Source organism: Ornithodoros turicata, chromosome 3 (assembly GCF_037126465.1).
Source record: "Ornithodoros turicata isolate Travis chromosome 3, ASM3712646v1, whole genome shotgun sequence".
NCBI lineage: Eukaryota > Metazoa > Arthropoda > Arachnida > Ixodida > Argasidae > Ornithodoros > Ornithodoros turicata.
In genome coordinates, this window is record NC_088203.1 from 103,081,300 (window position 1) to 103,106,917 (window position 25,618).

The 25,618-nt window shown below is 46.3% G+C and overlaps 2 protein-coding genes across 2 annotated transcripts in view; one reads left to right on the forward strand and one right to left on the reverse strand.

Annotated features, from left to right (window-relative positions):
- LOC135389043 (semaphorin-2A-like) overlaps nt 1-15,826 on the reverse strand; it is a 162,039-nt gene extending 146,213 nt beyond the window's left edge. The window contains exons 1-2 of the mRNA XM_064618987.1: nt 15,453-15,826; nt 3,047-3,197 (exon numbers count right to left, since the gene is read on the reverse strand). Of these exons, the coding sequence (XP_064475057.1) occupies nt 3,047-3,170 (124 nt within the window). The 5' untranslated portion in view covers nt 3,171-3,197; nt 15,453-15,826. The remainder of the gene's footprint in view (nt 1-3,046; nt 3,198-15,452) is intronic.
- Nucleotides 15,827-18,432: 2,606 nt separating this feature from the next.
- On the forward strand, nt 18,433-22,854 carry LOC135389044 (zinc finger protein 436-like). Its single transcript, XM_064618989.1, has 2 exons — nt 18,433-19,263; nt 20,393-22,854. Exons 1-2 carry the CDS (start codon nt 18,769-18,771, stop codon nt 21,812-21,814), a joined length of 1,917 nt encoding a protein of 638 aa, XP_064475059.1. The 5' UTR covers nt 18,433-18,768; the 3' UTR covers nt 21,815-22,854.
- The last annotated feature ends 2,764 nt before the right edge of the window (nt 22,855-25,618 follow it).

The following is a 25,618-nucleotide window of genomic DNA, read 5'->3' on the forward strand; positions in this document are numbered from 1 at the left end:
ACTCCGAAAGTGGAGATCGCGAGTAGACATTTTTAGCCCGGTCAAACGTAGAGAGCCAACTGAGTGCCCCTCGAGCGAGCCTTCCCATTAACGGGACATCCATTTAATCCCCCCCATAGAATGCGCCGGGCCATCAAAGCCCTCGGCGACAACCAAGAACCGAATGCTCTCGTATATGCCTCCGGCGTCGGAAAAGCCACGCTTCGAACCGACTTTGCAAGAAATAGGGACGTTGGGTGATCCACCTCAGCTCCCACACAGCGCGTGTTAACGTCCCATTCCGCAGCATAAAAAGCGAGGAAAGCCAAAAAAGAAAAAAAAAAGAAAAAAAGAAGCGAAACACGGGACAAGGACGAGAGCCGAGGTACACGACACCTCACTTTGGCTAATACCATATCATCAACTAGAGCAGACACTCGTTCCCAAAGCAAATATGACGAAAGCGGGTGGGGGAGACATAAATAAATAGCTCTCGCCCCACGCCGTATAGAACGAGGCTTAGCTGCAGCGCCATTATATACGGAGATGTTCCGTTCCAAAGAAATATAGTACAAAAAGTGCAGGGACGTGAAAGCCATAATGATAAAATGATAAGGCGCTACAAGCGCGCGCGCGATAAAAATCGCCGCCTGGCGCCGATAGGCGACACGCGTCCCTGGGCACGCAGGCACGTGCGGGGGCCTCTGGCAACCATGCTTCGTGCGTGCGTGTTTGCATGCGCAGGGTTTTTTTTTAACGCAAATGCGGAGAAAATACGCTGGCAGAGACCGGTGTTCGTGGCGATTTATGTCCCGCGAAGAGGCGACGCCATCGGGTACGCGGCCGGTGTATAACCTTAACGGCGTCTTCCGGGTAAAACCTGTTAGCACCCCATATTTAGTCCGAGAATTGATTTTTCCTCCGCACCAACAGAATAACTGCGAGCGATAAATTGACGAATGACGAGGCATACAAAGACGTTGTGTGTCGCACACATTTCATATACAGGAAAGGAAAAATTGTCTTATATAAAGGAAAACTTAATGTAGCAGTTCAAACCAAGCTGAGAAAAATATGTCGAAAATACCAAAACTCGTCCTGGCGCACCCACACATCGTCGTTGAGTGGGCGTTGCTCTTGTCCGTATTCCAGTGTCAAATTCTTCTAATAAGCCCCAACAAAGGTGGCATTTCTCTATAAAAGGTGTTGCATTCTTCGAAGAAAGTGACATTTACCTCAGTCTCGAGTAAGTATTGCCATCTTCGAATCTACACCAGCTTGCCCGCATTCTTACCTTCTACGCTCGAACGTTTATGTTCAACACTGTATTCTTATTCGCAACATGATAGGTCGGTAAATTCACTCACTACGGCCATCATGTACAGCTCCTGTCAAAGTTAATAATAACACTGAAAAAAAAAAAAAAGTGGTCTCGTTTTTGAACGCGGTTAAAGCAACCCATGGAGCCATTAGGAAACCTTAATTGAACAAAATTATTCTGTTAGTTTAACGCAAGTATTTTGTTCACTTAACAAATCCCCAAGTGCCCCCAAGGGTGGCTGTTATCACGCTCGAAAACGGGATGAATTCTTTTTTTTTTTTTTCAGCGTTACTATTGAATTTGACAGGGGCTGTATATCATTTAGCATTACATTATGGAGAACGATGTGATGGATGTTGAATGATGGGCTACGAGTGTGTTGTGAATAAGGCCAACCACGATGTGATGTTCAATGAAATTCCAGAAAGTGACCACTTATGATTAGACCCTGATGTTTTAGGGTTAAACCCGATTTACCCCCGAATTTGCACCCCGAATTGAGGTTCACCTTTCTAGGGTTAAACCCGATTTCTACCTGCAAAACTGCACCTAGGCTAGGCACCTCAAGGCATCGACATACTAGTTTCTCACAAAATATGCGACTGCCCCTTACTTCTGGAACTCTGGATAAACGGTACAGTGAACGTTTATTCTACAATAATGCCCGATTTCTCCCCGAACTTAGTCTGATGGTAATTTTTCTGCCCGAATTTGCATGAATTTTCGACATCAATTTATTGACCCGATTTCTACCCTCCGAAGTTAGAAAAATATAAAACCCGAAAACTTCAGGGTCTACTTATGATTCGCACGACACACATTTAACAGAGACGGGAAGTTGCGGCAAGCAAGTTCACCTAACAATCGCGCCTCACACCTTGTGTGGTTGCAGGACAAACTAACTGACTGCGTCCGTTTCTCGCGTCAAAGCGGATCAATGCAATCAAATGAGCGCTCCCAGACGTCCTAGACGGAGGCGGGAACGTCCTGCCATCTATGAGCAACGGCGGCAACTAGTGTGGGCGCTGTCATTTTCAAACGCTTGGCGCGCGCAACCCACGGAGGAAGGCCCCGTTCCATCGAAAAATGAAGTGGTGTTACGCCGTCAGAGTACTTTCCATTTTACAGTTGCTTACATGTCTCCATGATCGTCTAAAAGCTAGCCCTCCTCCTCTTCATTACTCTATGGCGCCACCTCACTTCGAACCTGTCCTAAGAAAAAAAATAAATCGCAAACAGCATAGACCCAGAAACTTCAATTTTCGTGAATGCCTTCATGACGTAGCATTTCGCGAAGTAGCGAACGTGAGCTCCAAAGAGGTTACGCGAAGCGAGCCACATATACACTCTTCAAGATAGCACGCTCCTACACTCTTAAAAATGAACTTCACCGCATAGCATGCTCCTAGCCAATCATCATCTCAAAAGATATCGTTATCTGCCCTGATTTGTTGAAAATGGGAGGCGTACGACTTTTCTGTGTCAATTATGAACAGCATAAGTGTCACAAAAAAGGCGTACGCCTCCCGTTTTCAACAAATCGGGGCAGATAACGATATCACTCGAGACGATGGTTGGCTATAGGAGCGTGCTATGCGGTGAAGTTCATTTTTAAGAGTGGGGGACAAATATAGCATCAAAGCACGCAACGAGAAAATGCATCCTAATGGAAATGCCCCCATGTTCTTTTCTTTTTTTTTTTTTCAGGAGTAAAAATAAATGAAAAAGAAAGCCCAAAAAGCTCACCTGGTGGCACGACGCGATTGGCCGAGACGAGTAGTACGACTGCCGTCAACGCTGTGACCGGAAGAAGAAGAGCCATGGTTGGCGGAGCACCTGTGAACCAGCAGAACGGAGAACTTCCCTTCATTCAAGCCCGTAGGTCATCATCGTCCACCTTGAAAAAAAAAATCGCGAGAAGACATGAACACCAAGCACCCATACTTGGGCATTTGCGGCACGCTCGGACCGAGCCCGAAAAATGGAACGTCAAGATGAGACACATCACACGTGTGTATCAGGGCCGTGTATTAAAAGAGAGTCTGACGCATTAAAAAGAAAGAAAGAGGCTCGAATCAAATTTGGACGCATTTCATTGGTTGCCGCTTTCTATGGAGGCCGCCATGACACTAAAATTTTCCCAACGTGGACGTGTTGTTTTGAACAGCGAAGCGGGGATTTCGTGTGAAATTTTTTTCACGAGCTACTCTAATTTCAAATCTGTAAGCATATATCCTCCTGTATCTATCTGCACAATCCGCTTCAACTTTCGCTCCCGGCATTTATCATTTACGCGAAAATGACATGCTTCGCGCTAACGTTAGGCCTACACTCTTAAAAATTAGCTTCGCCACAAAACATACTCCCAGCCAACTCCTACAATGTGAAAACAGAACTTCACCACATAGCACGCTCCTAGCCAATCATCATTCCGAATAATATCATTCTCTGTCCTGATTTGTTCAAAACTGCGGGGAGGCGCCTATCTGGGACAAGATAATCTGTCCCAGATAGGCGCCTCCTTCCATTTTCAACAAATCAATGCACAGAATGATATCATTCGGAATGATGGTTGGCTAGGAGCGTGCTATGTGGTGAAGTTCTGTTTTAATAGTGTACGCCTTTTTCTTTTTTTTTTTGTGACATAAGTGTCACAAAAAAAGGTACGCCTACCGTACGCCTCCCGTTTTCAACAAATCAGGGCAGATAACGATATCATTCGAGATGGTGGTCAGAGCCTTATACGGCTCTGATGGTGGTTGGCTAGGAGCGCACCATGCGGTGAAGTTCAGTTCTAAGAGTGTAGTGCCCTGTCCCAAGAGAATAGCAGGAAAGACGTCACTGATGCGTACAATTTTTTGCACTATATAACTGAATTTTATTTATACGTACATCTTTGTCCACTTTTGATTCCATGTGCTTACGTAACGTGATTAAAAGCTCACACCGACTGCCGTCTGCCCACGAAGAAGCGGTCCGTTCCGCCAGCAACCATTTCGGCTAGGTTTCTGCAGTTCTATGTCTTCCCGGCATGCCTCTCTCCACGCAGATGGCGTTGATAAAAGTGGCCGCAAAATCCATCGTTTTTGGTAAGTCACGAAGGATTCATAATATTAAAACACCGGAGACTATAGGGAAGGACGAAACAGACACGCACGGACAGAGACTTTGTCCGTGCGTGTCCGTTTGGCACTTCCCTGGTCTCGGGCGTTTTAATATTACGAGTTCTAATCACCAGCTCGCTTGCTTTTCAGTCATTCTCACCAGGGATATACCGGTTTCAATCCAAACCAATCCAGTTCCCCAAACATGGCGGCACGCAGTAAATAAGGGTGAGGTATAACTACCGGATGGCCTGTAATAACAGGAAACTGTATTTCGATCTGTGATTGGCTAGACACCTCAAAAAGTGGGTGGAGCATCAGGTATATGCAGGTCCCATTAATGGCCAGACTACCCTTTAATACACGCCACTGACACGTATTATCAAAGGGCGACACTTGGATTTTGCGCACGGGCCTTTAGTACAAAATAAAACAAATAACATTTCTAACATTTATTTTATTTCGCAATATAAATAAACCTCACTCAAAGACTCGGGACGTAAAATTTATATTAAAAAAATGCCGCGTACAAACAATACGCGCTTCTGCGAGCATCCGAAAGAAGCCGCAAAACCTCATAGTTTCGGATTCTCCGAGAGCAGCATGTCTCTGGTGTCCGCCCTACCCATGTTGGAAGGAAGACTGCAGGCAGCAGTGGTGAGGAGAGGGAAATCAACCTAGGAGGTGCAATGGTGCCAGACGACTGGCAGAATAGGCACCTTGTGACGTCATAGTTTTCAAAAGTACAAATTAATTTTATGATACGCCACATAAGGGAACAATATTTTGGATGAATACAATGCGAGATAGCGTTGATGTAAATTCGACAGCATTCTGAGGACACGGGTTGTATCTGTCCTAATGAGGCTTGTGCACATGACGTCACCGGAGTCACGTGACGTGGGAAAGCATGGGGATGCGTCACAGGCGTCATCCTGCGGGCCGAATGAGGCAGTAGCGTGTGTTTTTACGATTTCCTCTCGTATAATGGCACACATACGTTTTCCCATGTCACGTGACCAAACGTGATGTCACTGCACAAGCCTCCTGAAACTGACGTCACACATACCATCTGCTGTGAGTACAGACAAGGAAAAGTTTGTCTCGCAACCGCTTCGTTTCCCTGATTAACTACGATACGAACAATTAGCAGATACAATCTATCGCTCGAACATTATTTTATATTGTTGTGCGAGATACGAATCTTCTTCCCTCGCCTCTTTACATCACCTCATCAGATCACTCCTAGTTCATTTTTTCTGTTTATCCCCTTTTTTTTCTTTTTTTTTTCTTTTTTACGCCATGGTCTCCCCATTTATTCTCTATTCTGGGTTTGTCCAAGTTTTTTTCGAGGTCTCAACTTTCTGTTCATGTTTTTCTTTTGTCCCCATGTTATGAATACTGTAGAAGGTAGTCTCTGACGTGCTCATGACTACCATCTCAATTTAATTCCTAACTTAGTCTGATCTCAAGTGGCGCTTTTCTTAGTTGTTTACCTTCGGGTTGACCTATGCTCCTGGTGGACTGGCTTACAGACAGTGGTTTATCCAGAATCCCAAGGGGGAGGTAGGGGTGGGGTGGGATCATTATCACAGTTTCGTCGTAATAGCTTAACTTACCACTATCGACATGTGTTTAAAGCTGAAATAGCAACCCCCCCCAACCCCTTTGTCAAAGGTATAAATCACTGCTTACAGACAATTCACATGACTAAGACATACATAGTCAAAAATGCAGTACAAAAGAAAAAGACAAGAAAAGAACCTACAGTAAAAAAGAAGAGTGTAGAGCATGGCGAACATATTCCGAGCTTTGCATTACTATTTCATTTATTACATTTACGTGCCAATAATGACACGTACTATGACAATACCCTGTTACGAAAACGTACACTCGTTATTTACTAATGCTAAAATAACTAAAGAAAAATCACGAGCAGAGAACCATTACGGCTCATGACAGCCTGTCACTTACAAGTTATAATGAACACACTGCGTCACTCGCAACTTTGTCCCACAGATGCCGTGGGAATCATACCGGATGCCTATATATCCTCGTTCCCAGCACCTACTGTGAAAGCTCTCTAGACGTGAGCGTTTGACGTTCCTATAGCCTCGTACCAGCGTTCCACTCTCATCTCATTTGTCCAGCCCATCAGCGTATTCCAAATCAATAACAATTGCGGCAAACACAATCAGAAAGTACCGAAAGGCACGTGCGCTATTCCCGGACCATCATACAAGTGCTTCTGCAGACTTTGCTCAACGGCAATTGGCTGACATCATTATTAAACGAGACGGACGAACTCATTAAGGTCACTTCTATATCGCTGCAGACGACCTCACGGGTGGAGTTCGAGACATGCGGAAAAGTACGCCAGCGGCGCGATTCGAACCCGGTGCTGCTGCTGCTGATGCGCGCCTCATGTTGAGGTTCACCGCGCTTGAGGTTCACCTCTTCGCTACTGTGCAACCCCGTCAATTTTAAAATATAGAAGACGGTGAATGGAAACGTGTATAACGCGATACAGCAGTGCTCTGGCTTGGTTGGCCATCGGGACGTGTCTCGAAAGAATGTCTGAGGAACAGTCACGACTAGACACCATCTGAGGGCAGTTGCCAACCCCACTACGCTTTGCAGAAACAGAGGCTCTATGAACACTGTGTACCTCTACATCCAGCATTGCTGCTGGGTGATGAGGCCCTCGTTCCTTTTGAAAATGTTTTTAAGATTTTTAGAGATGTAGGAATCATTAATGAGTTCTAGTGTCACAGTTACCCTTTTATGCACAGATTTACACACCTTTTGAATACGTGAATGTTTTTTATCCTTTTAAAACAATCAGTATATTTTTAAATTAAATTTATTTTACACATCAGAGTTTTGGCGCATTATGATCTTTGTTGTCATTGCGCCACTAAACTCCCAATCATCATCAGAAACAGAGGAAGCCCGCGACTGGCTGCCCATGAGGCTGAAGGCGTCTTATTTTCGTCGTGGCTATACAGCCGATGAAAGTCCGGTTATGACTGGACCGTCTACTAACGATTACGTCGCGTTCGAGTAGCCGTCAAGCCTCGCTTTGTTTGGACGGCGTTGCTCATTTTTCGAGTGAAAGTCGTGTCGTCTGCTTTCATATGCTGCGATTTCGTCTGGGGGTCTGCTTTCTTAGCTACATCTCTCTGCGTGTGCAATACGACGTCGCCCTGCCATGCTTCGTCGAACTCCAGCGAGTGGGACAGCCTCCTCTCAAAAGTTTTCGAAGCAGACGACAGAAATGCCCCACTTGGCGGTGTCGTGCGCAAAAATAAAAATAACGAGAGTGAAAATGAAATAGTGTGCGTGCGTGCGTGTGTGTGTGTGTGCGCGCGTACGCTGTGCACCGACATCAGCCAACCCACAACTATAGACATGGCTCATGCATAGACTTGGTGTTCCAGAATAGCCCCCTTGTTCGGGACACCACTCACCTCGCCAACCATTTCAGCGTTCACAAATCAATACTCATGACGCTTAAATAAATTTGTCTACACACTTTCATCCGGCCTCATTTCACCACACGCACAGCTGCACTCTAAGAAAAAAAGGAGTACTTTTACTCCTTTTGGGGAGTAATTGCATTGCCACAAAAAATAGTCCCTTTCGGGAGTAAATGCACGGGAGTAAATGAATGTCACAGAGTGGAGACTGCACTTCACGCGCTGTTGTAAGAGTCCCAGGCACATAATTGGTGCGCATGCATGAAAATACTTTGAAGTAAACCGTCAACGGTGATGTATCGAGTGATATAAAATATTGCGCCATACTAGGGCGCAATTTGCGAAGAAAGATGCGCTAACTGTTTCTTACTTTGTATGGCTGGAAAATTGCTACGTTGTCTGAGTTATACAGCCTTATCTCGTTCAAATTGACAAAGGGCACATATTTACGTAGACTGTTGCATTCAGGAGACCATTCGCGAAGTTTAGTGACAATTTGCAGTCCTGGGGAGTAAATGTCGGGACTAAATGTTGGGTTAGGGGACTAAAATGGGGAGTAATTGGCAAACTAGGGGAGTGGAAGCTGCAATTACTCCCCGTTTTACTCCTTGTTTTCTTAGAGTGTGACGCTGAATTCCGCGTTATACGAGTCGTAACCGCCCTGTAATTTTTTTTCTTCTTCCTTCTGGAAGTAGCTCAAGACAGTATAGTCAATTACATCGTTTAGGTGTAATTGATATCTACCATTGTTGAATAACTAACATTCAGTGTTTCACACAAACTCAAGCCTTGACCGTCGGTCGAAATAAACACCATATTATACGCTATTATTAAACGCTATGGAAGCGCATCATGCAGGCAGCGAGACATGGTATTTAGTTTGAACTCGCGAAACATTTACAAAGGGTCCCTTCACCGGTAATGAATGACACGGCGAAAACAAAGGTTTCGAGCGAACCCCCCCTGTCATTCCCTTCCGCCAACGAGACCTTAATTAACAAGCGCGCAATTAAAATTTCGCCCCCAGGTGGAGTCGCGTCGTCACCTGAGAGAGGCCTGCGTGTCACGTCGCCGTAATTAATAAAGATTTATAGCGGACGCTCAACGGCAGCGCCAGGTTACACTATTAATTGCGCAGCAGCGGGACACAGATAAAGCTTTGAGTCGTACGCCGAAATGAGGGTGTGTCGTGTGCGCTATGAATACTGCAAATATCCGTGTTGGTTAAACATCTCGGCGTAGGGGAAAAAAATTATATTTGGATTTCCTACACGGAAACATGTACGTGTAGAGGGCAAGGTTCGTGACGTGCCATTAGAAAAGGAAATGTTTGTCCCACAAACCTGTCTCACTGTGTCAAAACACGTTCCCCGTACTTCATATTCCCCCGGACTAAATCTTGTATCTCGAGGATCATACTCAATAATTGATCGTACGCGTTTAAAATCCAAGCGTTAAATTGTATTTCACAAGATAGTGTTCCTCTACGCGACGCAGTATCTACATACGACCAATTTCGAATACTATATTAAAATAATATTAAATAATAATATATATAATATTAGAATAATATTTAAAAAAATAAATAAATACGACGCAAAGATGCGCGCGATCTGGTACCCACATTGCAACATTGCTGCTCCACTACATCCATTCTGCAGCCGGGGTAGAGTACAATAACCGGGAAGCGCCGTTGCTATAGGAGACGCTCTGCGCGCTTGATGACGTCACCTACCTCTTCGCGAAACAGAAACGTGTGAAGACTTTCCAATTTCTTCAAAAACTAAAATACGCAACGATCACCAGGAGTCTTTGCCGTACTGAATCATCGAGTGGCGTCGGTTTATAATACGAAACAAAGCTGGAGTCCACGGTGGCACTTTTAACTCCTTCTGACCACTGCGTGAAATTTGCTGCAAACTTCACGATTACAGTATCCGCACTGCGTGAAAAGGTAGTGCCACTTTATTAATCTGCCAAGGCGGAGAGACTCCTGGAGAAGATGTAGAAATGATGTAAGCTGGCACTGCAGCAGTTATCGAAACATTGATTTTCCTAAAGAACGGGACCACACCCTCTAACGGTGAATACTTGTACCGTCCAGGGACGACAGGTACCGTACAACGGTTCCGCGGTCCCACGCAACGAAAACCCGGAGTCGCGCACAAAACCCTCTCTTATTTGACTCAAAGCCTCATCCGCCGTGAATAAATGAAGACACGTAATCAAAACCCAACACCCAGAAAAAGCAACCTTATACCGTTAGGAGACAAACAAACTCCTCGCTTCATCACGGACACAAAGGAGAATGAAGATCGTAATAAGAAAAAAGGGGGACAAACAACATTGCAGTCAAGTCGACCAGAGAGAGAGGAATGAATCTTTCATATCCTATATATATGAAAACCCGGCGGGTATCCTTGGGGACCTTTGTGCTGGCAACCTTGCGTCGGAGTAAACAAACAGCATCGTTGAAAATGCAATCTCTGTGCGACCCGGTTTCAGATTTTACTTATGCAAAAAGTAGAGCGCGGAATAGTCTTCCGCTGAGCCGGAATACATCCGGGCGTGCTGTATTCGCTTCCAGCACCGTAGCGCTTTTTTTGTATAGACGACCCAAGTTAACGCGAGGCGCGTGCGGTGGAGAGAGTCCGACTGTGACACACTTCCACTTGAGATCGGGCTCATACTTAAAGGGGCACTGAAATGCAGAAACAACCTGATCTCAAATGAAAGGCTGTGTTTGAATTAGCACAATTCAAACTAAATTAGTTCACACAACGCTACCGGTTAGAAGAAAAACGCTATCAAAACGGAGCCGTCTGTGGCGGCAACGAATGGGATACCAAGGAGGCAAAGATTTGCGGCAACCAATGAGACAGCAGGAGAATGGCGCACATACCTATCCTGGGCGTGTGGATTTGGGACGGGTCCCATCCTAGTGTTCCGTATGCGCGGCAGGATGCGCACTGCTGCATTTTTCAATACCGATTCACTGAATTGCAGTCCATAACAGTTCTCGCGAATGTTCCACTGACAAGATTTATTTTCACGTCTTTCGGACATCGACGTCAGCCCGCTTCGCAACGCCTGCGCTATGTTTTCCACCCGGACTGCTCCACGGTGTGGCACGCGCAGCCTGAACTACATACACCGATGCATGAGCGCCAAAGCAACAAAGGGTCCGGTATAATTCTGAATTTAGCTTCGTAACGGAATCGAAGTTTTGAATTATGGTAACAAGTATGAAATTAACATAGCGTGTAACGTAATTTGAAGCGAACTTGTTTTTGCATTTGTTTTGCCCTTTAACTTGTTAGGAACTATAGTCCTATAGTCATGAGGAGCTGTAAAGACTGCGAAGAAATTCACTCATTGTGGCCATTACGAAGGGATGTGATGATCAATGATGGCGTATGATGTGATGTGATGTTCAAGTCGAATAATGGGCTTCGAAGATGAATTCCAATGACGGGCTTTGAAGCTGAAGGGTTGTAGTGGTGATGTCGAATATCGGACGTTGATGGGTTATATAATCAAATGAGTGGTGTGATGGCTTATGAGTAGGGCCCGGAATTTAAGGCATTTGCCTAAAAATGCCTATAAACGTCTAAATGCGACATTTTCGGAGTTGCCTTTTATCAACTCTGTTGAGTTGTGGCCTTCTTTAACATTACTAGATGCCATAACAGCATTTTTGCATAAAAATGCCTATAAACGCCTAAATCCGACATTTCGCCATAACAGCACATTTGCATAAAAATGCCTATAAACGCCTAAATGCGACATTTTGCCGTAACAGAACATTTGCATAAAATGCCTATAAACGCCTAAATGCGACATTTTTGGAGTTGCCTTTTATCGACTCTGTTGAGTTGTGGCCTTCTTTAACATTTCTAGATGCCATAACAGCATTTTTGCCTAAAAACGTCTATAAACGCCTAAATGCGACATTTCGCCATAACAGCACATGTTCCTAAAAATGCCTATAAACGCCTAAACGCGACATTTTGCCGTAACAGCACATTTGCCTATAAACGCCTAAATGCGACATTTTGCCGTAAGAGCATTTTTGCCTAAAATGCCTATAAACGCCTAAATGCGACATTTCGCCATAACAGCACATTTGCCTAAAAATGCCTATAAACGCCTAAATGCGACATTTCGCAATAACAGCACATTTGCCTAAAAATGCCTATAAACGCCAAATGCGACATTTTGCCATAACAGCACATTTGCCTAAAATGTCTATAAACGCCTAAATGCGACATTTTCGGGGTTGCCCTTTATCGACTGTGCTGAGATGTGGCCTTCTTTAACATTCCTAGATGCCATAACAGCATTTTTTTATATGCGCCAGTGCGCCTTTCAGGCTCATGCTGAGTACTGCATTTCGCTTTTCGTTTTTGCATGTTTACGGTTTCGAAAGAAAACTTTTTTAATCCATATAAGTACCACGAAGCAACTACTACGTCTACGAGTGTTGTACGGACGTGATCAGATGGACAGAAAGACAGGAACGGGAGAGAGTGGGCCTACTTTTGGTGTTGACATACCTCTGGAAAACTGGAAAGACTGACGAAAGGCACAAGGAAAACCTGAGACAGCACAGGCATCTTCAGCATGACCTTGGTGTCGCCACCGACCAGTTGATATACGTTTCTCGTTCTCTTTCAAATGCTATTCGATGTACATCCTTATTTACTTAGTTGTTTCTTGTTGTTGTTGTTTTTTTTTTTTGGGGGGGGGGGGGTACGGCTCAAGGGCGCGTGTGGTGTATTATTGCTCACTGAACGCGAAAAAAAATGATGCACTGCAGCAGGGCGCTGAACGCTTATTGCCGCAAAGCATCGTTTGTCGTCAACAGCTCTCGCCACAGCCACCATTGCTCCGGGCCAACGTAGGTAATCTCGAAAAAGGAACTCAAAGCGCATTCCACGTTTATGCGACGGACCTGGTAAATGAAAGCCTAGAGAGAGTTCCGCTCTCCTCCACCCACTCCGCAAAACGTTTCTCAGGACGAGGCCGGTTTCGTTCCCAACAGCCGAGGCAATCTCACGAAATACCGTATAACCGGCAAAGGTGTGTAATAGGCCGTCCTGCTTCGATGGCCTTTCCACGGGCATGCAGAGTAACCGATAACGGGCAGCTATTCATCATCCGCAGCACTTGGCATTTTGCGCGCCTCTCAGTATATTCACACGAGCGACATGCTCGAGGAATATTCCCGCGGAAGAAAAAGCGAAAACACTGCGCACAGAGTCGAAGTTCCGTCCCGTGTTATGTTGAGCATTCACACGGTGTCGAATATCGGGAGTGGCGTACTGCGCACTTAGCAGACGACACTTACCGTGCGACACTTCACACGAGCGCATTCCCCGCAGAAGCGGAAGACGCGAAATACGTCATAGCTTTCTGAGCGCGAGAGCTCAACGTCCAGTGTTCACGTACACTGCTAACCGTGCGCAATATCCTTCAACACAGTCACAAGATATTCTGTAGCAGACGACAGGAAAGAGGCTGACGGTGTCGTCTGCCAAGTGTCATCTGCTAAGTGCGCAGCATGTCACTGACGATATTCCGCACCGTGTGAATGCTCACATAACACGGGACGGAACTACGCCTCTGTTAGCAGTGGTTTTGCTTTTTCTTCCACTAGAATTTTCCGTGAGGATGTCGCTCGTGTGAATACTACACAGTTAGCAGACGACACCGTCAGCGTCTTTCCTGTCGTCTGCTACGGAATATCTTGGGGCTTATATTCCCCACGGTTAGCAGTGTACGCGAACACCGGACGTTGAGCGCTCGCGCTCAGAAAGCTATGACGTTTTTCGCGTCTTCCGCTCTTGCGGCGAATGTCGCTCGTGTGAATACACGGTTTTAGTAACGCTTCGGAATAATAGGGAATCGAGGATACATTAGAGCACTAAAATGAGCCGCAACGGCACAGGGCCTTCCGGGGTTTCTTTTAGAATGGAAGGTTAGAGGTGACCCCGAATTACATTTTGAATTACGCGTCTTGAATTGTACCGCACCAAAAAAGCACGGAAACACTGTAGGGCACTGTGCAAGGTGCGTCCACCTCTGAGGTCCGCAACAAGTTCGCTTATGCAACACTAGAGGTTCCAGAGGTGAAGCAGCACAAGCTCACGCTTCTCCGTGCGTGTCTTCGAACGCATCTTTGCGACAATTCGTAGACGTTTTAGGCGCGGTCTGTACCTTTTTCTTGTTGAATTATTTTTACTTAACAGAAACGCACGCGTGGACCAGCAGTGCTCGACTGTACCTTTCCCTATATGGTCACTTTAGCTCATTAGTAGGTACAACAACAATCAGTGGGTACAGTTAAGGTAGAAAGCGGTGGTTTGTTTGCTTCCCTTTGACTCTTCTTCGATTTTTACAGCAGAGCCGGTAATAGCCGCGAATAAAATCGCAAATATCGAAACTCATGTAGCTCTGACATGACATCACTACAGACGTGTCCGCCAGTGAGGCAGCACGGGAGAGGTCACGTGCTCACAAGTACCAATTGGAATGGCCGTAGCTCTCGCTTCTCTGACCAGAGCTCAACGCGGACGTGTGTTAATTCATGGGTTTTTATCTCGCTAAATGCGAGACGTAGCATGTGCTCGTGTTTGGGATCCACATAGTAGTCAGCCAGTCAACAGGAAGGTCATTTTTTGCGAGACCCCTTTTACACATCGTATCGGGGTGTCGGTAGCTGCATTAGGTATGCAGCTACCAACACCCCGAGTCCGAGCAACTCCTTAAAAATAATAAAAATAAGGTATGACACCGTCCAGCCAACCATGCAAGGTGTGACCCAATTGGATGCACTGTGAGATGCTCCGTTTCTCTTATCCATTCTTGTGCTGACATAGGAAGAGTCTGTGTTCACAAGCGATAAAGGGGGTTGGACGCTCGATTCACAGCTTCGTTATTATCTCTGATAAGGTAACTGGGATGAACGATGGTGTCACGATGCAATAACCACGGAGACAGGACAAATGGCCATTGGATCCGGCTGCAATCGGCACAGCATACATTCCTCGTACTGCAAGACCGCCTCGTCACAACAGGCTTGTGAAAGAGAGAGCGTGCTAAAGTAGACTTAACTTTCACTTTCTTCGGTACTAAGTGAGTGCAGAAGTCTTCCATAATACCACCAGGCGGTGTATATGTCAATTTGTTGACGCATCACATATATATATTATTCATTTTGGGTAGACAAATTTCAGTTGCGAGCATTTTAATACCTTTAAATGACGCTCATGTCATCCTCATCGCATTCTAATTCGACAAAGTAACTAAGCGCGAGAAGTTGCCACCAAAGCGTTCCCCTGTTATACCACGTCGAACAACCTTCTTGACGTATTGTGTGCAGTTCGAACAAGTATTTTTGCACAGAATGTTACAACAATAGCACCGAACTTCCTATTACACAAGAAATGAAACACGGAATCGACCTCTAAACCGTCACTCTTCAAATCGGGTCAATGAGACAGAGCAAACTTCGCGTCTCCAACTCTACGACAGAACGCAAAGAAACATCACAAAGAGAGAACTTACATTTATCTTGCTCTTAGCACCGTGGACGCTTTTCAGTTTGCAGGTGCTCCAACTGCCTCACAACCAGATCACAAGCTCGTAACACAGAGATAAAACGTGTGTGACCAAAGGTTCACCAACTTGTCAAAAGGCTAAGACAGCGGCCATAAAGCCGCTCACGAATCGAAATTGTCTCGCAGACGACAGCATTCAAAGCGAAGCACACACGCGGACAGTTTCCAAGACGACACAACAATGATTTTAAAGGAGATGCAGTGGCAAAATTTCAGAGTAAAGTCCTTGTCGTGTTCACATAAACACAGGCATATTCTTTAGCTGTGTTAATTTCCACTGAAAACAAACACTGCACCCAAAAAACGAAGACGCCATCAGTATCCTCGCTACCATACCGCGTTGACTGCTCCGCGTGAAACGCCGCGTACTCTCAGACGCAGACGGAGTAAAGGGAAAGCAGAAACCGGCAGAAACCAAAACTGGAGACCGCGGGGAACTTGTACTTTACCCGTCCCTTTAGAGCTCATGCTGTTATGGTTCACGTCTGTATTTAGACGCAATGAATGGTGTCTGACGACTGCACCGTCACGTTTATTATTGTTAGTATTATCCACTGTTCTGTCGCGCGCGCGCGTAATTTACATAACGTGCTATGAAAAAGGAAACTAGGACTGTCGACCTTAGGAGAACAAACACATGCATTGCTTCACATGCCTGCGGCCTGGGACGTCCGTATCGCTAGTGTAAACAGCATATGGTTTTTTACTCATGCATGCAGATAGTCCCCTCTCCTTCTGTTTTATTTCTCCTTTATTCTTTATTTCTTTTCTTTTTTGTATGCTATATATATACCGGTATATATTCGAATGCTGTACGCGCGTGCTTCGCTTTTAGCCGGCACCGGTATGGTGCTGCAATGCCTTTCCACTTCGACGTATTTTATTACCATATGCTCAGACTTTTTGTGATTACTGACATTGTTAAGACTATACAGACAGCTGTCATAAAGGTTGTTTTTGCTTAGGAAGAGGACGATGAAAGTGCACAATCATGATGGAGCCTCCTTCTTCACTGCCCCCTAAACATGTGGCAGTCAGTGTCTGAGAGGAATTCATCGACACGTCATTGTCTGACAGGTTTGCATACTGTGTTGGTGTACATTCTTTGTGTCTTGGGGGACCACAGGACAAAAGCTAGACACCCGTAAACAGTCGTTCAGCATTCGTGGGGTTCCTCGGCGTACTGGGTTCGCTTGGCTGGCATCGGATTGGGCTGGTCGGCCCCTGTGTGCTCGTGTTTGCGCTCTAGTTTGCCGCCCTCTTCTGGAGCTGTCCTTGCCGTCTTGGTGTCTTCATTATCTGATTGTTTGTTTGTGTGACTGGCTGTTGAGGGCTCGGAGTCATGAGGTCGGCAAGAGGAGGGGCGGCCGGAGATGAAGCCCCGGGTCCCCGTCCTCTTCAGGCGCCCGCACGACCAAAGGCCCGACTGTAGCCCCGTAAATTTCTCTCGCCGGCCCTGCTCGGGGTGTCCAGGTAGCAGGGGTTACCTTGAATATCCTGGGGTTGGCTCGGAGTGCTTTTCTTTTCTTTTGGCCGCCTCCCGTGCGAGCCATGTATTCGTCGCTCTCCGGGCCGAAGCGTAGGAGGATTTCAATGGGTTTCGGTTTGGCTTCTCGTGCTGCTGAGAGGGCAGGGCAGACATGATAAAACATGATTGAAGTATTCTTCATCGATCCTGCACATACAGCTCGCAGGTTGTGTTTTTTGTGTCGAAGCTCGTTTAGCCTAGCTAGCTCTTCTTGATGAGAGGTCCTGTTGGCGCCTGAAGCAAGAGACCACTAGCTTTGACGCCCTATAAAAATTTTCTGGCGCTGGGTCGTCTTGTTTTGTCCGTAGAGTATCAGGCATTTCTTTTTTGGCTACGACTGAAAATCATCTCTCCCCCTCCGTTACACTCATTTCATTCGTGGAGATTTTGTTAACCTGCAGTGCTTCGCAAAGGCTGTAGATTTGGTTGATTTGTGTGTTTTTTTTAATCCAATTTGTTCGTATACCTTTTCGGAATATGCGTGTCCTATATGATTCTTCTGACCCATGGATAAGTCTGCCCAAGCATATCGCATATCTTTGATCTGGCTTCCCCGGAATGAGAAATAAGTGAACTATCCAAATCCGATAACAATATTTGGGGTGACGATCACATTCCAAAATTTCTCGCTGCTGGCGCTTTTGCTCCATCTAGGTTCGCTGAAAACGAGTACTTCGTTGGCATATTGGTTGCCACTTGCACCGCCAGAGCCTTAGCGACAGGGATGCTAGAGGGGCAGCCGCCCCGGGAGCCCTCGCGAGAGAGGGCGCCGAATCGCAGGCCCTGGCAGGTTGGTTGGACAGGATAAAGCGGAAATTAAGAAAATTTGAACTTACAATCTCGGCAGTGCAAATAAGCGTTTTTCTCATCTTCGTTTACAGCGGCTTCTGACGACAGTGGGTGAGGGGGCACTTCAGATTTACTCTGCACTGGGCGCAAACTTGCCTCGCTACGGCCCTGTGCACCGCCGTGGGTTCCAGTGAAGCCGGCCAGCCTGATATGTCCAGCTATAAATGCCATGTACCCCCTTTTCTTGTTGAGCTTTCGGATGAGGAGTTTCCTCACGCATCTCTAGGTAATAATTCTTCTTTTCGATTTGAATTCCAAGATTTTCCAGCACAAAAACAGGGAGATCTGTGCAATCTCCGATCCTCATTATGTCTATCTTTTCGCGGCTGAATTTCATGCCTTCCGGCTGAGCTTTGCGGGTGCAGATATCAAGGAGGTCTTGGAGTGGTTTGGGTCATCGGTGATTAGTGTGATATCGTCGGCGAAAGCAAGTGCGCTGATTATAGTCGCTTCTATGGATCCGTCCATGCATCGCAAAGTAGAGCACAGAGTAGAGTAGAATGCTAGATACAGGGCAGACTTCAGATTCAGAATGAAGTCACGAACGCGGCCGCTAGAGGGCCACCACAGACAAGCATCCACAATGGCGGCCGTTCAGTTTTGTTGCTAACTGCGAGGTGTCTTCTTTTCTGTCCGAATAAGAATGAATAAGAACCGTGCAGCTATGATGAAGGATCACAAGTGCACTGCTAAATCTTATGCTGACTGCGTCACCCTCGAAGAAGCAACATTTTCCACCGTTATTTAGTGCAAGCGCCTGTGAAGTGCACTCGCGCATCACGTACCCTGCCTGATGCGGCTTCAAACGCAGTGTCATGTCGTAGACCCACATTTTTCTTCCACTCCTAGAGACGTTATTGCGAAGCTACCTTGACCTGCGTGGGCCATGCTGTGCGCAGCAGAACCACAAACTGAGCTCGCAAACGTAGTCCAAGACTACAGCGGCGTCAAGCGCGAGGGTGACTTGGAGCGCAAAATCAAAATCTTCTCACCCGTCCCACGGCCAGCGGAACCCCTTCAGCAGACGTCGGATAGTGCCGTCTACCAGCCTTCCACGACCTACTGCGACGACCCTTACTGTCACTTAAAAGACCCCGCTGGTAGAGTACAGACCGCACAGGACGTGTCCAACCCTCCGGCGTCGTCCGAGAGCGACGCAGCTTGCGACATCAGAGCTTGGAAATGTGACGTTTGCTGCAAACAATTTTCGCAGAAACACCACTTGCAGACGCATCTGTTGTGCCACTCTGGTTTGAAACGCTACGAGTGTCACGTCTGTCACAAATCGTTCAAGCAGCAGGCGCATCTCAATACTCATCTTCTGATTCACGAAGGAAGAAGACCACATCGATGTCCACACTGTGATCATTCCTTTTTGCAGGTGACAGGACCAACAGTAACATTCTTATCGAAAGTGTTTACCCCCTACCATCAGGGGTGTTGGAAGGTGTGGGCAGGGGGCCCCCTGAGCTTGCGCTTTTTTTTTTGACAAGAACAAAGATAAAAATAAACACGCCACCACTGGCTTATACTTTTATAAATTTGTCTTATCGCATTTAGTTGAAACCAAGTACTTCAGTTTCTGCTGCTTTAATGCCAATTTCTTTTCGCCTCATTATAATCAAGAATGCGAGATGGTCTACTTTATCTGCATTATAACTTACACTTGGGTAGAGCTACGTAAACTACGTTTTCACAGCGACCTTTTTGCAAAAGCTATCCGGCATTTCTCGAGGAAGTTCCATTTTGGACCGTAAATGAAAGTACTACACTACAGTGAAAACTAAGTGTTTGGTAGTAATTGTCAGGTAAATCGTTCCTCATTCCTAAGTTTTAATAACCATCAAAATACAGTTTTTTTTTTTTAGTGCGGCATTTTTGTTGCACAAGCTTACTTGTAGCGGAGGAAAATGGTGGCACAAAGCTCCACTCCCACCAATAGTGCATTGCTTATAAATTGTGGCCTAAATTCACTCGTTAGAAACGAAGAATAGGCAATAGTGTGGACATGATAGCCAAATGGGTAGCAAAAACGAAGACTTCAGTGTGGAAACCCGAGCAGCACAGTGTACCGAAAGGTACTGCAGAGATGCACATGAAACACACTCTCAGTACTGTGCTGCTGACTTGTTTGTTGTTTCACACACCTTGCAGGTTATGAATAGAGCCTGAAGTTTTAGGGTTTTGCCCGATTCTTCCTCGAATTTGCACCCCGAATTGAAGGTTGCCTCTTTAGGGTGAAACCTGATTTTCACCCGGCACTGGGATGTCTGTAGGAATGCACTAACTTACTTGTTTGGCAGAAAAATGCAGTTAGTTTGAATAACTGAGCCCGATTTCTTCCCGAATTTAGCGTACTGGAAGTTTTTTTCACTTGAATTTGCACGAATTTAGTCCACACGTTTGTTTACCCGGTTTTTACCCCCCGAATGTAGGAAAAAATATTTCCCGAAAACTTCAGGCTCTAGTTATGAAACAGCAGTATGTTATATTCTTATTCATTCCTGCAGGTGACTCACCTCAAGCGCCACATGGTGACACACGGGGGCAGCGGCTGCCTTCCCTGTTCCCTCTGCGGGCGACGCTTTGCCTTTCCCAGCGACCTCGCGGCCCACGTAACGAAGCATCACCACGGTCAGGGCAGCAACGGCAGCACCCCCGGCCCGACCAGCGGACACCACCTCCAGTGCGAGGTGTGCGAGAGGCTGTTTCAGTACCCGAGCCAACTCCGCGACCACATGCTCGTGCACACCCAGGTCCGACGCTTCGCCTGCCAGTCCTGCGGAATGAGGTTCATGAAGGAACACCACCTCAGGAACCACCAGGCAACCCACAGTGCCGTCAAGCCCTTCTCCTGCCCCGTGTGCGGAAGGGCGTTTTCGTTGAAGGCCAACATGGAGAGGCACCTGTTGATCCACGAAACGGAGAGGAGGTTCGCCTGCGAGCGTTGCGGAAAACGTTTTTCGCAGCCACAGACGCTCAAGATGCACCTGGTTTCGCACGCGGATATCAAGCCGTACACGTGCTCCGTCTGCGGGAAGGGTCTGGCACGTGCACATAACCTGCGTGCGCACATGGCGATTCATCAGCACAGTAAGCCGCACCGCTGTCCGGACTGTACCAGCACGTTCACGCTCCGCGGCAACCTTGTGCGCCACCTCAAAGAGAAGCACGGCGTCATCGTTCCGCGAAGCGGAGAAGACTTTCCTCAGTCGACGGAACCTCCTTCCACATCCGCGAATCCGGTGTCGGACAACGAGTCGCAAAGGGCGGCCGCAAAGCGGAGGAAAAACCCGCCGAAGAGGCTAAAAAAGTTTGGCGGATCGGACGACAGCCTCAGCGACAAGTACGAGGACGAAAAATACCAGGACCTCTCGACGGCGGGGCCAAAGTACGAGGAACTTCACTCCATTCAACAAACGGACGATTCGTCGCACGACCGTTCTCCTCCGCATCAGCCTCCGTACTCCTGTTCGCCAAACTCCGACCACACGAGCAGCGTTCCGCAGAGCTCGGACGGAAACTGCCTCGAAGTTAGTTTAGAACAGCAGCAACATTCTCCGCAGCAGCAACATCCCATAGAGCCATTCCCTTCGTACTATCACCACCTCCACGCCATAACGGATCCTGCTCCGACGGATCACAAGCCGTTTCCCTTCCACGCGTTGCAGCCCACGCCTGGTCACCACCCCATGTTTGGTGCCCCCGTTGCCCCCAATTGTTTTTACACGGACCAGACTTTGCTGCCGTTGCCGGCACCGACAGCCGTCGTCGGACCGGAGGAAGTCGGGGTCAGACTTCAGGCACTCCACGCAGCTATTGACGATCTCGCGGGAAAAGTGGGGCCCGACCACGAAAAGGTGTCCGCGTTGCACGCGGCCCTGGACGAACTCGTGTCACAAACTGAGAGTCGTGCCACGCAAAATTTGTAACGAGAAGGTATTAGGGAATACCTTCTTTCAGTGGAACGGCTTTTTTTTTTTTTTTCATCGCCCTCGGAGGAAATGCTTCTCGTTACCGAAGGTTGTGCAGAACAGAAATGTGGCCAGTTATGTGATGCTTATACCTTAATTTCTTTGCTAAGTTTTTTTGTACAAGGTAGTAAGAAAAAAAACTTAGTGTTTATAGTACTGGTCAAACTATAAATAGTGCTGTACAACTGATATATAAGGTAACTTGTCCTTTGTAAGGTAACAGCCAGTGAGGGTTCGCTACTTGAATCAATCGTCTACAACTCGCAAAATATTTGGTTTCGAGATACACAGGTACAAAAGAAGATTGTAATTCATGAGAGCCCTCCGTAGATATTGCCTTTTTCACTAACACACATGTCCGTGAAACGCTTAATGAATCTCCGGTAATGAGAAATGGAGAGTTGAGTAATGTCATGTGGGAGCGAACTGGCAAGTTTTCTTGATGTGCTAGCAACATTGTGCAATCTACTTGCTGCGTAGACGCAAAGTAATTTAAAATCCGAAGGAGCGCAAAACCGCAGGTTGCAGTCTAGTCTGGTGCTAGCAGTCTTGTGAGTCTGTTAGCAATTGTGAAGGTCACACAGGAAGCTGTTGATTCATGCCAAATTGAGGGTAGTACCGGTAACACATTTTTATACGATGTTGTTAGCATGTGCTTGCTTTGCTACAAAGCTAAGAGAAGCAAACTGTACCTTGTGTTGCAATTTTTGTAACATTTCTACACGTTGAGGAAGCCACATTATAACAAGTTTCAACCAATCGGTGGTGTGCGGACACGCGATTTTGTAACATGGTCTGCGAGTATATTTTCTGCGCTGTTTGGTTCCCCACGGATTACATGGGAATTAGATAATGGAAGTTAAAATTGTCTCCCCGAGTATGTACATAGAGATGATTAGAATAAATGTTTGTATTAGCAGTACAGTGCGAGCCAGGGCATTTCATCGCTGAAGGTTTCTGTGAGACGCTGAAATAAACAAATGGTTATCGATCCTGTACTCCTTTCCTTTTGTGAATGCGAGCATTAGAGGGAGACTTCGCAACCAAACAGATTTCAAGCTCGTGGTATTTCCACAATCATTTACACGAAAAGAACACAGTTGTGAAATATCTCACTTGAAAACAAAGGGGGGAATCGTAAAAACGACTTTTCAAATTTGTAAAAGTCTGAATTCGACCACCGAGCAGCTTCACCGTGCAGTAGTCATACCATTCCTGCTAGGGATGTGCCGACAGAATCCACGAATCCTAGGCAGGGATGCATGAATCCGAATCCGAATCCGAAACCCAGTGCACAAAACGGCGAATCAAATCTTTCGAATCCATCAACCACGTTTGTTTGTTTCTTTTTCAAAATGGCGCCTCCGAAGTCTGCCGAAAGCCTCATTGGCCGACAGGTGTTTTCTCGTTTTTGTTTGTTCATATTGTTCTGGAACTGTTGTTTTGGAATTGTTCAGACAGGAACTGTGACATTATAACTTTAAAAGTAACCTGGTTTTACTTTTGATTGTTACTTAGTTTTATGGAAATAATTCAGTCTCAAGAATTTATGTATTTCTTGTAGTCGACGAATGACGTGTTAAATAAATTACGTTTAAGAAGGACTATATGGGTATTCAAAACACTTCACTAGACGTGTTTTTTTCCCTGGCTTTTTAAACTCTTTTTAGAGAAAGGATGCGAATGATTCGTGGATTTGGATTCGGATTCAAAAAATTTTGGATTCGTCCCATTTCCTGCGCTGTTTCCTGACTCTCAGGGAAGCAGCTGACTGCTGTTTCTTTCCATCAGTGTCTGAGTATTCTGATCCCAAATCTTCGCCAATTGTTTTGTTTCGGGAATGTAACACAGCAGCTGCGACCGGCGTGGTATACTACTTGTCCGCTCCATGCAGGGCGACGTCAACGCGGTGGTCTTGGGAGGGAAAAATTTCTGCGATCTCTTCTATACGTTCCTGTTTCGGTTTGACTGCTGTCTTATTTGGGGCATAATTCATCGCATGAGGAAGAAACAAAGTTAATGGCAGGTATAAAGCGGGAGTTATGCACCAACTACGATGTGCAGCAATTTTTTCTCCGACCGTTCTGAAGCCTCCCTTTAATTAAAATACTGTCCATGTATTTGATGAAAACGATCAATGTTTCTTGAATACGTTTCATTATACTTTCTTATCTAATGCGTCCTTCGTATATTTATTCTGGCGCAGTTTTACATCACTGCAGTCAAGCTTTGGTTTGTGAACGATTTCTCAAGGAAAGTCATAAACGGAGGGTTAACTGTATTGTGACATGCACATCTCTGCTAGTCAAAACCCAGATGATTTGAGAGATCATCACCAACTGGTCCTTCCACGATGTGCTTCCCTTCTGCTCAAATGCAGAGTTTGCTTCATTCGCTCTGGCATATCTGGTTTGCCATTGAGTTACGCTGCATTTCAATGTGCCTACAATATGAACGAGAAATGGCAAAGTAAATGGGATCGATATTGGCAAAAGCCAGAAAGGGAACGAAACAGTTCAGCATGTCTACGAGAGCAGGAAAGGCTGGCTACATCAACCAGAAGGCACCACTGAACAGCAAGAGGAAACCGCTATCAACTTGGTGGCCAAGAACGAACACAAACCATGCACACAAAGTCACCAGTGGACAGTCACATTTTGATATTCGTGGAACATAATACTTTAACCCTGGAAAGAAGTTGCCACAGTCATCCCCCCCCTCCCCAAGCAGGGGCAGATCCAGCACACATTTTATAGCCAAAACCGCGAGCTCTTTTTTGCGCAACTTACTTTCGCCAAACTTATGCAACAGCTATGATACATACTGTATAAGTAGTAATTTTCGCGAGGAACTAACGCGAGCACTCTTTTTCTTTGTGAATTTAAAGTTCCGTGAAATATTCCGAGCAACAACAGAAAAATACGCGAACAAGGTATGCAAGAAATTTTATCCAGGACGCCGAGGCAACTTATGTACGAGGTTTCTTACGCTATTACACTGCACCGAATGCCAATCGTACCCGCTCGATGCGGTGACAGGCATGATGGGAGACAGGGCAATTCGGCAACGACCCCGATACCAGCCCAGTAAGGACCCCCTAATCTCAGCCCTCTCAGTCAGAAGGGCTCAAAGGAAGACAAATGCAACAGGGTATTAGCAAGTTGTGATGCCTTTTGTCAACTTCTTCCTGGATTTTAAAGGTGGAGGGCCGTAAGACGCCTGGTGCAGGGTCAATGCACCGCGGTACCGCTAATTCAAGGTTCCGCGAATAATTGCATGAACCTGGCTCCTCACAAATTCGCGAATTTAACCACTTATACAGTACTCACTAATGCCACCCATGATTTCTATGGCTGACAGACGCTTCATCGCCTTATAGAGGGAAGAAGGCCCTGGCACTGTGAGGAGGAACCACCTGTCTGTAACCCGAGCCATACCGACTCGGCTATTCGCCGAGTCCTGACCCAAGAAGTCTGCCTGCCATACAGTAATGCTGTCACAAGCCTTGTTTGCCTCCTTTGAACCCTTGAATCATTGTCACTCTAATCCACTGACTTTAGAATTAGAAAAGAAAAAAAAGTCCTTCAGTTAAACTTGCTTTGTTAAGCTCCGCAAAAAGTACACCAGTAAAAAAAAAGTGCGACACGTACCGTGGAGTGTCGTGTGCAATGAATGACCATGCAGCAGAATGCCATGTTACATATCCCCACCCCAAGAAGGTTCTCTTGATCTGCCCCTGCCCCCAAGACAGTCTCGTAATTT